The 12,932-nt window shown below is 43.7% G+C and overlaps 1 protein-coding gene across 6 annotated transcripts in view; it reads right to left on the reverse strand.

Moving 5' to 3' along the window:
- KDM1B (lysine demethylase 1B) overlaps positions 1 to 12,632 on the reverse strand; it is a 67,126-nt gene extending 54,494 nt beyond the window's left edge. For 4 of the 6 annotated variants that reach the window (XR_012434215.1, XM_015449860.4, XM_005553943.5 and 1 more), the window contains exons 1-6: positions 12,483 to 12,632; positions 12,127 to 12,170; positions 8,286 to 8,385; positions 6,798 to 6,925; positions 5,322 to 5,411; positions 1,895 to 2,006 (exon numbers count right to left, since the gene is read on the reverse strand). Coding sequence is in view for 4 of the 6 variants with exons in the window: in XM_015449860.4 (XP_015305346.1) it covers positions 1,895 to 2,006; positions 5,322 to 5,411; positions 6,798 to 6,925; positions 8,286 to 8,372 (417 nt within the window). In the remaining 2 variants the exon portion in view is untranslated. Of the gene's footprint in view, positions 1 to 1,894; positions 2,007 to 5,321; positions 5,412 to 6,797; positions 6,926 to 8,285; positions 8,386 to 11,916; positions 12,171 to 12,482 lie in introns of all 6 variants that reach the window. The other 2 variants (XR_012434216.1, XM_045390544.3) reach the window with 1 other exon arrangement.
- Between the last annotated feature and the right edge of the window lie 300 nt (positions 12,633 to 12,932).

Raw genomic sequence — 12,932 nt, forward strand, 5'->3', positions numbered from 1 at the left:
CAGGAACTGGGGGTAGCAAGAATTAGGGCTTCCCTTGTGGGTGATGAAAATACTTTGGAATTAGATAGGGGTGGTAATTGCATAACATTTTGAATATACTAAGTGCCACTGAACTGCACACTTTAAAATGGTTAACTTTATGTTATACGAATTTTACTTCAATGAAAAAAATCTTTAAGCATGCACAAAGCTCAGCATTACTAATATTTTTTTAATTAGCAAACTGGCCGGGTACAGGGGCTCACGCCTGTAATCCTAACACTTTGAGAGGCTGAAGTGGGAGGATTGCTTGAATCCAGTAATTTGAGACCAGCCTGGGCAAGATATCGAGCCCTGTCTCTATAAAGAGTTAAAAAATTAGCTGGGCATGGTGGTGCACTCTGTAGTCCCAGCTGCCCTGGAGGCTGAGGTGGGAGGATCACTGGAGTCTGGGAGACTGAGGCTGCAATGAGTCATAATCCGACAACTGCACTCTAGCCTGAGTGACAGAGCAAGACCCCATCTTTAAAAAAAAAACTGGGAGTGGTGGCTCATGCCTGTAATCCCAGCACTGTGGGAGGCTGAGGCAGGTGGATCACTTAAGTCTAGGAATTCAAGACCAGCCTGGGCAACATGGTGAAATGCTATCTCTACAAAACATACAAAAGTCAGCTAGGCGTGGTAGCGTGTGCAGAGAGTCCCAGCTACTAGGGAGGCTGAGGTGGGAGGATCTCTTGAGCCCGGGAGGTGGAGGTTGTAGTGAGCTAAGATTGTGCCACTGCACTCCAGCCTGGGCAACAGAGTGAGACCCTGTCTCAGAAAAAAAAAAAAAATAGCGAATCATTTATTAAATGGTGGTATATTTCAACAATATTATGTAATAATGAAAATATATTTTCAAAGAATGACTAAATGAAAAAAGAATACGAAGTCAAATTAATTTTCTTCTTTTTTTGAGACAGAGTCTCACTCTGTCACCAGGCTGGAGTGCAATGGCACGATCTCGGCTCACTGCAACCTCCGCCTCCCAGGTTCAAGCAATTCACCTGCCTCAGCCTCCCGAGTACCTGGGATTACAGGCGCGTGCCACCACGCCTGGCTAATTTTTGGATATTTTTAGTAGAGACGGGATTTCCCCATGTTGGCCAGGATGGTCTTGCTCTCTTGACCTTGTGATCTGCTCACTTCAGCCTCCCAAAGTGCTGGGATTACAGGTGTGAGCCACAGCCCTGGCCCAAATTAATTTTAAAAAGCTAAATATTACAAAAATAGTATCTGAAGCCTGATTTTAAACCTAATCAGTACATGTATATAAAGCATGAAATTGTGTTTAAACAGACAAAAATATGAAAAGAAAAAAAAGGATTAAAAAGCTATGTACCAAGCTCAGCCAGCTGGTGGTGAGCCTTTAGTTTTTTCTTTTTCAAAACAATTTTTTTTCCTTTTTTTTTTTTTTTTGAGACAGCCTCTCACTCTGTCACCCAGGCTGGAGTGTAGTGGTGTAATCACAGCTCACCACAGCCTTGAACTCCTGAGCTCAAGCAATTACCCCACCTTGACCTGCTGAATAGATAGGACTACAGACACCTGCCACCACTCCTGGCGACTTGAAAAAAAATTTTTTTTGTAAAGATAGGGTCTCACTTTGCCCAGGCTGGGCACAAAGCAACCTTCCCACCTCAGCCTACCAAAGGGCTAGGATTACAAGTATGAGCCTCCACACCCAGCCTAGTTTCCTCTTTCATACTATGTTGAAATATCTGAGCTTTCTATAAAAATAAAAAATATTTGCTTTAATAGACATAGAAAGAACAACAACTGTAACAAGAGATTTCCTAAATATAGCATTTTCATCCATTCCTCTTGCATTTGGCTCCACAAATACTTCACAGATGGAGAGCACCATTCTCCTTACCCAGTAGGGGAGTTGCTGGTCTGCCATGAAAGCTTTGGGACTAGGTTCAGTTTTGCCATTGCTAGTCCATATTTTTTTCCATGTAGTATATTTGTCATATCCATCCTTGTGGCTGGAAAACAAGAAAAATTAATATATCGAGCTACAAGCAATCAGGTTTTTCAAAACAAGAAGCAGGTTAGTAAATCTTACGTAACAAACTTAACTAGCCTTGTTATAAAAGTAGAAGAAGTTATTATGGCACCTATAAAACAGGCTGTCAAAAGGGGTATATTCTTGTCAGTTTTAGTATCTAAAACTAAGAAAGGCATAATATTATTTGAAAGGGAAATTAAATTTTTTTATTTTTTTTCCCCTTGATACACGGTGTTGCTATGTTGCTCAGGCTGGAGTACAGTGACTGTTCACAGATGCAATCATGAATCACGGTGCACTGCAACCTCGAACTCCTAAGCTCAAGCGATCCTTCTGCCTCAGGCTCCCAAGCAGCTGGAACTGGCTCAGAATACTTTTATATTTTTATTTTATTTTATTTTTTGAGATGGAGACTTGCTCTGTCACCCAGGCTGCAGTGCAATGACACAATCTTGGCTCACTGCAACCTCCACTTCTTGGGTTCAAGGAATTCTTGTTCCTCAACTTCCCAAGTAGCTGGGATTACAGGCGCCTGCCACCATGCCTGGCTAACTTGTACTTTTAGTAGACACGGGGTTTTGTCATGTTGGCCAGGCTGGTCCCGAACTCCTAAACTCAAGTTGTTTGCCCGCCTCAACCTTCCAAAGTGCTGGGATTATAGGTGTGAACAACTCCGCCTGGCCTAGAATATTTTTTAATGTGGGTAGTAAATCCTAGGGCAGTCATTAAAAATTACATCAGTAGATGAAATACAATACAATCATAAAAATGCTCAGTTAAAATCACAGAAGGCAGCCAGGCGCGGTGACTCACGCCTGTAATCCCAGCACTTTGGGAGGCCAAGGTGGGCGGATCATGAAGCCAGGAGATAGACACCATCCTGGCTAACATGGTGAAACCCCAACTCTACTAAAAATACAAAAAATTAGCCAGGTGTGGTGGGCGCCTGTAGTCCCAGCTACTTGGGAGGCTGAGGCAGAATGGCGTGAACTCGGGAGGCAGAGCTTGCAGTGAGTCGAGACTGCGCCACTGCACTCCAGCCTGGGGGAGAGAGCGAGATTCTGTCTCAAAAAAAAAAAAAAAAATCAGAGAAGGCAGAGCAAGGGGAAAAAGAATAAAATGCACCATATGGAAAACAGCTAGCAAGATATTTTAATCCAGTTATATCAACAATCACTTAAAACATGAATAGCATAAACACACAGATTAAAAGACAGATTGTCAGTGGGATTACAAAAAACTATATGTGTAAACGAGAAATCTCTAGGCTGGGCATGGCGACTCAGACCTGTAATCCCAGCACTTTGGGAGGACAAGGTAGGAGGATAACATGAGGCCAGGAGTTTGAGACCAGCCTGGCCAACATGGGGAAATCCAGTCTCTACTAAAAATACAAAAATTAGCTAGGCATGGTGGCGCACACCTGTAATCCCAGCTACTCGGGAGACTGAGGCACGAGAATCACTTGAACCCAGGAGGCATAGGTTGCAGTGAGCCAAGATCACGCCACTGCACTCCAGCCTGGGCAACAGAGCAAGACCCTGTCTCAAAAGAAAAGAAAAGAAATCTACTTGAAATACAAAGACTCAGAAAGGTAAAAAGTAAAGAAACAAAGAAAGGTGTATCATGCTAACATTTAAAAAGCTGAGGCAGCCACATTAATGTGAATAATGAATATTATCAGGGATAAGAAAACAAGGGATATTACATAAAGGGGTTAATTTTGAGAGAATCCACAATGTTAGAAGTACAATGTCAACAACAGAGTTTAAAAATACATGACGGCCGGGCATGGTGGCTCCAGCCTATAATCCCAGCACTTTGGGAGGCTGAGGCAGGCAGATCACCCAAGGTCAGGAATTCGAGACCAGCTATGTCAACATGATGAAATCCCGTCCCTACTAACAATGCAAAAACTAGCCAGGTGCAGCGGCATATGCCTGTAATCCCAGTTACTTGAGAGGCTGAGGCAGAAGAATGGCTTGAACTCAGGAGGTAGAAGTTATGGTGAGTCAAGATCGCACCACTGCACTCCAGCCTGGGCAATAGAGCGAGACTCCATCTCAAGAAAAAAATACATGAGGTAAAAATGTATAGAACTGAAAGGAAAAATAGACATATCTGCATTATAGTTGGAAATGTTAAGAGACAATTATAATTGCAGACTTTAAGACACTTTTCTTAGTAATTGAAAGATCAGGTAGGAGTAAATCAGAAAGATGTGTGTGTGTGTGTGTGTGTGTATATGACCTGAACTGCACTACCAACCAACTTGGTCTAGGTGACACTGATAGACCCACCTGACAATGGTAAAATACACACTTTTCTCCACTGCACGTGGGACATTTACCAAGATACACTGCATTATGGGCCATAAAGCAAACTTTGACAAATTTAAAATGCAGAAATCATACAAAGTATATTCTCAGACCATTACTGAACTAAACTAGAAAGCAGTAACAGAAAACTGCTGCAAGTGTCCCAAATATTTGGAAATTAAACAATTTACTTCTAAATAACCTATTGATCAAAAAGGAAAACTCAAGAGAAATTTAAAAAGATTTTGAACTAAATGAAAATAAAAGTTGTCAAAAGTTGTGAAATATCACAACCTACTTGCAGGGGAATTTATAGCATTTAAAAAATGTATTTATTGGAAAAGAAGAAAGATCTAAAAATAAATAATTTCAGCTACTAGCTTATGAAACTAAATAAGAAAAAATCAAACCTAAAGCAAACACAATAAAAAAAATTAGAGCACAAATGAATGAAATTGAAAACAATAAAATAGAATCAACATCTCCTAGACGTTCCAGAACTTGCAGACTAAAGAAATAACTGTTTCGCTGCATGCAGTGGCTCACGCCTGTAACACCAGCACTTCAGAAGGCCAAGGCAGTTCATTTGAGCCCAGGAGTTCGAGACCAGCCTGGCCAACAAGGTGAGACCCCGTCTCTACTAAAGAACCCAGGAGTCGGAGATTGCAGTGAGCTGAAATTATATCTCTACACTCCAGCCTGGGCAAGACTTTTGCCTCAAAAAATAAAAAAATAAAAAAAAATCTACTTCATGGCAAGTATTTTTTGATCCCTGAGTGTACACACACATAAACATGCACACACACAAACTACAACTTCAAAGTTCTTGTCCAAGTTACAGTCATCGCAGGCACAGCTGAAAGAGCTGAATAATTCGGTAAGCCTGGGGACTAAGCTTTAATCAGCTGACAACACGCACTGCCCCTGCCACGGTCCCCTTCTCCACGGAAATCTCACACAGTTAGTGAACATACCTTCTGTAGTAATGGTCAAAGCATTCATTACAGAAATGTTCCCCACAGGAGAGGTGATACCATCGGGAGGTGTAGCCATTTTTGGCACATCTGAAAATAGTGAAAAACATATAGCTTTGGGAATGAATAAACATTTCTCCTCCCATTTGTAAAAAAACCATCTTGCAAGCACCATCTATGAACCCATTTTGCGCTATCTCCACTTAGCTCCCTAATGACAGGGGAAACAGGAATGGATTACTAGCAGATAATAACACACAGGGAGGATGCAGGGACTTAGACCATGGGACCTAAGCTAGCCGACTGCCTGGGGTTTAGCAGTCTTAAGAAGACTCCGTGGGGCAACGATAGGGTTTTATGACACATAAGGGCAGATACCACTGTGCTTGCTGCTGGCTGCATATGTGGACAGGAGAAAATAACATGGGGCCCAGTACTGAACAGCGAGGGAATCTGGTCAGCTGTAATTTGAACATCAAGCAGGCAATTTGGCAAAGAAAACTTGTCAAACAGTGGATAATATAGCAAAAGAATGAAAAATCATGCCACTATGAACACGATCACCGCCACATCTTTGTGTTTATTTTTATTATTTTGTTTATTTATTTATTTTGAGATGGAGTCTCACTCTGTCTCCCAGGCTGGAGTACAGTGGCACGATCTCAGGTTCACTGCAACCTCTGCCTCCTGGGTTCAAGCGATTCTCATGCCTCAGCCTCCCGAGTGGCTGGGATTACAGGCGTCTGCCACTGCACCCAGCTAATTTTTGTATTTTCAGTAGAGACGGGGTTTCACCATGTTGGCCAGGCTGGTCTGGAACTCCTGACCTCAAGTGATCCGCCCATTTCAGCCTCTTAAAGTACTGGGATTACAGGCGCGCGCCACCATGCCTGGCCCTCTTTGTGTTTAAAAACAAATAGGATTTGTTTTCTAGATTTTATTGTACCTTAACCCTTAATTAAAGATTTTCCTCTGGAAGTAAAAAAGAAAAAAAACAGGTCATACTTGTGTCACCCCACAATAAAAATGGCAAGGCTGCAGTTAGCTGTAGTTTCTATGAGACCCTTACGTGCGTATGGGAAGAGGCGGCACATTACATGAGAGAGAAAAGCACAGTGAGAAGTAAACAAATGCTGGTGTCTACAGAGAGCTCATGAGTTCTCTCCACTGTCTCCCCATGACATACACCATCCCACCCTCAACCCTCGGAGAGGTAGATATGGTTGGCTGGATTTGAGGACACTGTGTTGCAAAGTTGACATGGGTGTGGCCTCTCCCGGTAGGCTAGGGCTAACACAGGGAGGGCCTTGAGGAGGGTGTGGTGTGCACAGAATGTCTGGGCAATGTCTCTATTATTAGATTAGATGACTTATATTATCTGTATCTATCTTTAGGAAAACTATCTTCAAGGATGATGTTTCCACAAAGAACTTCTCACAAGCAGAAATGGGAGGTCAGACACACATCTAAACAGACCTTTCAGAAGCACTTGCAAAGCACACAGGACATGCTGCCGTACAGCCTGCCTTTTCACATTTCCTGTACTTCTTCTCTGACCCACCATCTTCATCCTCATCCGTTGTCTCTGTTGCTTTCTTCTTCGCCTAAGGGAGTCACAGCTGACGTTAAAATTTCACTGATGATGGCAAAATGACTAAGGATAAAGGTTCACTACTGAAATCACATCTGAGTTCTAAACATGAAGGTGAAAACCATCCTGGCAGTAGGTTAGGGATGACAATACAGCAATTTCCTGGTGACTGCACTGTGCGAGTAATTTACTAGCTTGCTAGAGATAGAGAACTAGCATTTTAACAACAGATGTCTAAGCAAATAACTAAATTCACATGAGTTTTTCTTAGAAAAAAGTGACATCAGCTGGGTGTGGTGGCTCATGCCTGTAGTCCCCAGCACTCTGGGTGGCTGAGGTGGATCACTTAAGCTCAGGAGTCCAAGACCAGCCTGGGCAACATACCGAGACCCTGTCTCTACTAAAAATAAAAAAAAAAAATCAACCAGGCATTGTGGCACACACGATTGTGTCACTGTACTCCAGCCTGGGGGACAGAGGAGATTGTCTCAAAAGAAAAAAAAAAGTGACACGAGTCAAAAAAAAAAAACAAGTCATTCCCCAAATTGAGACTTTTTTTTCTTTCTTTACGTAGAGCAGTTATACCCTCTCAGTTTTTGTTTTTTTGTTTTTTTGAGACAGAGTCTCGCTCTGTTGCTCAAGCTGGAGTGCAGTGGCGCAATCTCTGCTCAGTGCAAGCTCCGCCTCCCAGGTTCACGCCATTCTCCCGCCTCAGCCTCCCGAGTAGCTGGGACTACAGGCGCCCGCCACCACACCCAGCTAATTTTTTGTATATTTAGTAGAGATGGGGTTTCACCATGCTAGCCAGGATGGTCTCGATCTCCTGACCTTGTGATGCACCCGCCTTGGCCTCCCAAAGTCCTGGGACAGGCATGAGCCACCACGCCCAGCGTCCTCTCAGTAATTTAAATAAAAAGCTAGAAAAATCATAGAGAAAGAATTATATTGCTCAATTTTTTCTTTTAAAAGAATAAAAGCCCTACCCCAAAAGCCCTATACATAACCCTCCAATAGCACTCAATCAACTACAAGCTGAAGTCCAAATTCCTATGAATGACATCCAAGCCAGCCATGATCTGGCCCCAGCCTCACATTCTGGAAGCAACCACACAGCCGTGATTCTCTGAACATCCTATGCTGATTCACACTCTACACCTTTATACTTACAGTTCCCTCTGCCAGATAATGCTTCTATTTTCTATATTCTATCATGTTATGTTAGATATAACATACTATGACCATACTGAGAATTTCTCCACTAGAATACAAGCAATTTGAGGACTGGAGTAGTCTTTTCAACTCTAATTCTCCAGTCCCAATCAGTAATTCTGCATGCTCAAAAAAGGCTTGTTGAATGAATAAATGAACACTACCTGCCTACCGGAGCTCCTCAAAGGAAGGCTATCCGGAGAATGATCAAAAGATGCTTTTTTCTTGGTCCTCCCCCGTGGGGTTGCCATTACATTAAATAATCTGCAAAAGAAAAATCAGAGCATTAAATAGTAGCATCTGCAAATATTTTTAACAGTCTGGAGCAAGTTATTACACACTTTAGTAGGTAAGAATGTATGTTAGATTGCCTGAATACAAAGTTACAAATTTTTTCTTTTTTTTTTTTTGAGACGTCTCGCCATGTTGCCCAGGCTAGCCTAGAACTCCTGGGCTGAAGCGATTCTCCCACCTCAGCTCCAAGTAGTGTGACCAATAAACAAATCACACTATGTTTATAAAATTCAATGATGAAAACCACCTAGTTTTGTCTATGTTCCTCCCCATTTTACTGTGTCTTCTTAGCAGTTCCTGCACTTTGATCTCTTATTATACTTCAAAAAGAAAACTCATGGCCGGGCACAGTGGTTCACGCCTGTAATCCCAGCACTTTGGGAGGCCCAGGCAGGCGGATCATGAGGTCAGGATTTCGAGACCAGTCTGACCAACGTTGTGAAATCTCATCTGTACTAAAAATACAAAAATAAGTCAGGTGTGGAGGCATGTGCCTGTAATTCCAACCACTCAGGAGGCTAGGGCAGGAGAATTGCCTGAACCAGGGAGGTGGAGGTTGCAGTGAGCCAAGATTGCACCACTGCACTCCAGCCTGGGCAACAGAGCAAGACTCCATCTCAAAAAAAAATAAAAGAAAACTCATTCATTCCTTCTTAGTACAATTCAACAAATAAATATTAAGAAAACCAACTAGTCACTACTGAATATACAGATCTAAATTAGATAGAAGCACTGGTATCTTCTACTGGAAAAAATTTCCCAAACTAGTCCAATAACAGCATGGTTAAACAAATATTAAGAACCAAAGTCTACAAGAGAAATAATGTGTAGCAGCTATGAAAGATTAAGAGCTAACAGCATTTTTTTCAATTAGATAAGGAATGAAAAATGCATAGCATAAGTACTCAGTAATATATAGAATCTATAATTATCATTCATCTCCTTTCTTGATCCATTGGATTTAACTACACATGCACACACAAAATGATAAACAAAAAATAAATAGGACATAACAATGGATAAAGAATTTGAAAGTGGAAAAGTAGAACCATAAAATACAAATTCCAGAGATACAATCTTAGTCTTGGAGAAAAGCTTTAAGGAGCTTGTAATCCTATTGTTTCATATTTGTGAGCTGTATTAACACTCATAAGAGTATTTTTCATAGATTATTAACATCCTATGGAAAAATTCACTTTGCCATCTACATTGACTCTGGGACATCTTGACATCAATGTTACAGACAATTTTCCTTTGACTTTTTTTTTTTTTTTTTGTGACGGAGTCTCGCTCTGTTGCCCAGGCTGGAGTGCAGTGGCGTGATCTCGGCTCACTGCAAGCTCCACCTCCCGGGTTCACGCCATTCTCCTGCCTCAGCCTCCCGAGTAGCTGGGACTACAGGCACCCCCCACCATGGGCCTGGCTAATTTTTTTTGTATTTTTTAGTAGGGACGGGGTTTCACTGTGTTAGGATGGTCTCGATCTCCTGACCTCGTGATCCGCCCACCTCGGCCTCCCAAAGTGCTGGGATTACAGGTGTGAGTCACTGCGCCCGGACTTCTTTGACTTAATCTTCACTTTCTCAGAACCAATACATATTATGTTAGCTGTGAACACATAATCCCTACATGTTCTGAAATGCATTATAGTTCTTTAAGCATTAAATAAACTGCCATTTAGTTCTACAGCATCTATCACGCTGTTGGAGAAAATGCCAATAATGTTAAAAGTACTATCTACCGGCCAGTACGGTGGCTCACGCCACTAAATGTATTTTTAAACATATAGCATACATAAAATACTTACATGTGTAGTAAGTATTATAGCAAAAATATCTGAAGTCAAATGTGAGGTTTAGGAACATAAATGAATCAGCTTAGGTTCATGCAACATTTGACCCTGTCACCTGGGAAGGTGTGCATTCTCAAAAGAAAGTATAGTTTCCTGAAATTTCATCAAACATTTTAATCTAACTGAATACTAGAAAATATGTACTTAATGCAACAAAGAATTCAAGAAATAGTTAACAAGGAAATGAAAACATGAGCTAAAAAAGCCATTATTAAATCTGACTGAAGGTTTTTATGGTAGTATATTTTCAACTTTAATTATACAATTGAGGGTTATATCAATCCATTCTAAGAATTTTTGACACTTAATGCAATTCATATATTTCCACTTGCTGGGTCCTTAGGTCTTAAAATGAAGAAAAAACTTTTTAGTATATTAAAATGTTTTCCTTTTTGATTTTTCAAATTAATAAACACACCTAAATATAATCAATTGGTTTCATGCTCAACATTATACACATATTTCTAATTTTTAATTCAAGCATTTAAAATTTGGCTTTGGTTTTCTTTTAATGTGATAAAAGAAAAAAGTGGGGTTTTTTAGTAAATATATAAGTGGATATATCAATATGTAGATTTCATTATAATTCCTAGGTTTTTCTGAAGCAGCTTATTCAAAAAGTTTTTTTTTTTTCTTTCTTGACACGGAGTCTTCCTCCGTGGCTCAGGCTGGACTGCAGTGGTGCCATGGTTCACGGGATTCTTCTGCCTCAGCCTCCCGAGTAGCTGAGATTACAGGTGTGTGCCACCACGTCCGACTAATTTTTGTATTTTTAATAGAGACCAGGTTTTGCCACCTTGGCCAGGCTGGTCTTGAAGTACTCCTGACCTCAACTGATCGCCCACCTCGGCCTCCCAAAGTGCTGGGATTACAGGCGTGAGCCACGGCACCCGGCCTCAAAAAGATGTTTAAGAAACACACAGAATTCATACAAATATGAATCAAAAGGACCAATCTAAAATACAAATTCATAGTGGAGTCAGTACAACTTCTAAAAATAGGACAAACTACTAGAAACTTCTTCAGAGACAACAGAAACAGTAATTTTCCTTGGGACACTTAAAATAGGGGGACTAGCACCTTATTACTCCCACACTAATCAAATCTTCAGAAATAGGGATCCAGTACAATTCAATATTGAATTATTCAATATTCAGCATGCAGTTCAATGATTCAATATTAAATCCCCTATTGCCTAGATATCTTTTGTTGACTCTCCCTGCAAGACAATTAATTATTGATGGTAATTTTCTCATGTACCTCCTGAAGAAGCCTTCCCTCCCACTCGCCTGCCACTAAAATAGATTTAAAAACACAAAACAAAACTGGCCAAAGCCTTGAGTTATGTGTGTATACGTGGTGTGGGGGATTCCCCAACTGGAGTGGACTGGGGAGTCCTCCAGGCTCACCCAAGGGAAGACTGGGCCTCTATGTGGCTGGTTTCCACATCACTGAACCCTAACTTTCTACAGCTGGGTCGGCCTCTTCCTTCCTCTTTCACCTGTCAGCTGCCCGGCCGTTGACTAACAGCTACCCTAATCGGGCCACCCCTCCTCCAAATCTCCAATCCCAGAGGAGTTACCCCAGCAACCTGGCAATGCTCATCAAGTCTCAATGCGTGGTGGCTGTGCCAGAGGATTACTACAACACCTGCAAGGCTGTGTGGGCTCCGGGCCGCACCCTACCGGCCGGGAAGAACGAGCGAGGGAGTTCCTACTCCAGGACCGTGGGGTTCTCCCGCGGCTCTGACAGTCCCCAGGAGGGAGCCCCAAACTCCCGGTGCCAGCTGCAGCCGCCTCGCTTTCCAAGAAGCTTTCGGAAGCTTTTCGAAGTCGGAGAAGCAACTGCCCCGGGGCTCACCTTTTCGCTGAAGAGGTGCCGGGAGTCTCGGGGAAAAGGCACCGCTGTACAGAAAGGAAACATTGTAGGGGGGTTAGGAGACCGGCAACATCGCGACGAATCTGGCGACCCCACTACCCCAACACTCTAGCCCGGGAATTCCCCCTTCTTCAGACAGCTACCCACCCTGCACCCTCTTTTAATCCGGGGCATGAGGTATCCGTCCCTGGGGCACCCGCCCACCTCCCACTACGGCGAGGGGCGCTGCACAGGGGGAGAGGGAGGGCTTGCACCCCAACCAAGCTGCTTTATGCAACGCTGTCACCCGAAATTCGCCACGGTCCCCACGCACGCCCCCGGAGTGGGGAGTCTCCCACCTCTGAGCGCCAGCGAGGCGGTGCGCGCCGCCCTGGACTGCGGGCGCCTCTCCGGAGCCGCGCGCCGCGCGCACAGGACGGCAGGAGCCGCGCCGCGAGCCCCAGCCTCCTCTCGGCCGCCGCCGCCGCCGCCGCTTCCGCCCCTGTCACGGCGTGACCCGGGGTGGGAGGAGCCGACGGGACCAGGGATGGGTAGGGTCCCCGCCTTCGCTTTAGCCGCGGCGCTCGCTCCGCCCTGCCCATTTCCGCCGCTGCGCAAACCCAGGCGCCTGGGGAAGGGGGTGGAGTCTGTGCAACGAGGTACGGGGCGGGAGTGGAGACGGGGCGCCGAGGGAGGGGGCGGGAACTGAGGCGGGGCGGAAAAGAGGCGGGGCGCGGGAAAGAGGCGGGGCGCGGGAAAGAGGCGGGGCGCGGGCGGAGGCGGGGCGCGGGCGGAGGCGGGGCGCGGGC

This window comes from Macaca fascicularis, chromosome 4, assembly GCF_037993035.2.
Source record: "Macaca fascicularis isolate 582-1 chromosome 4, T2T-MFA8v1.1".
NCBI lineage: Eukaryota > Metazoa > Chordata > Mammalia > Primates > Cercopithecidae > Macaca > Macaca fascicularis.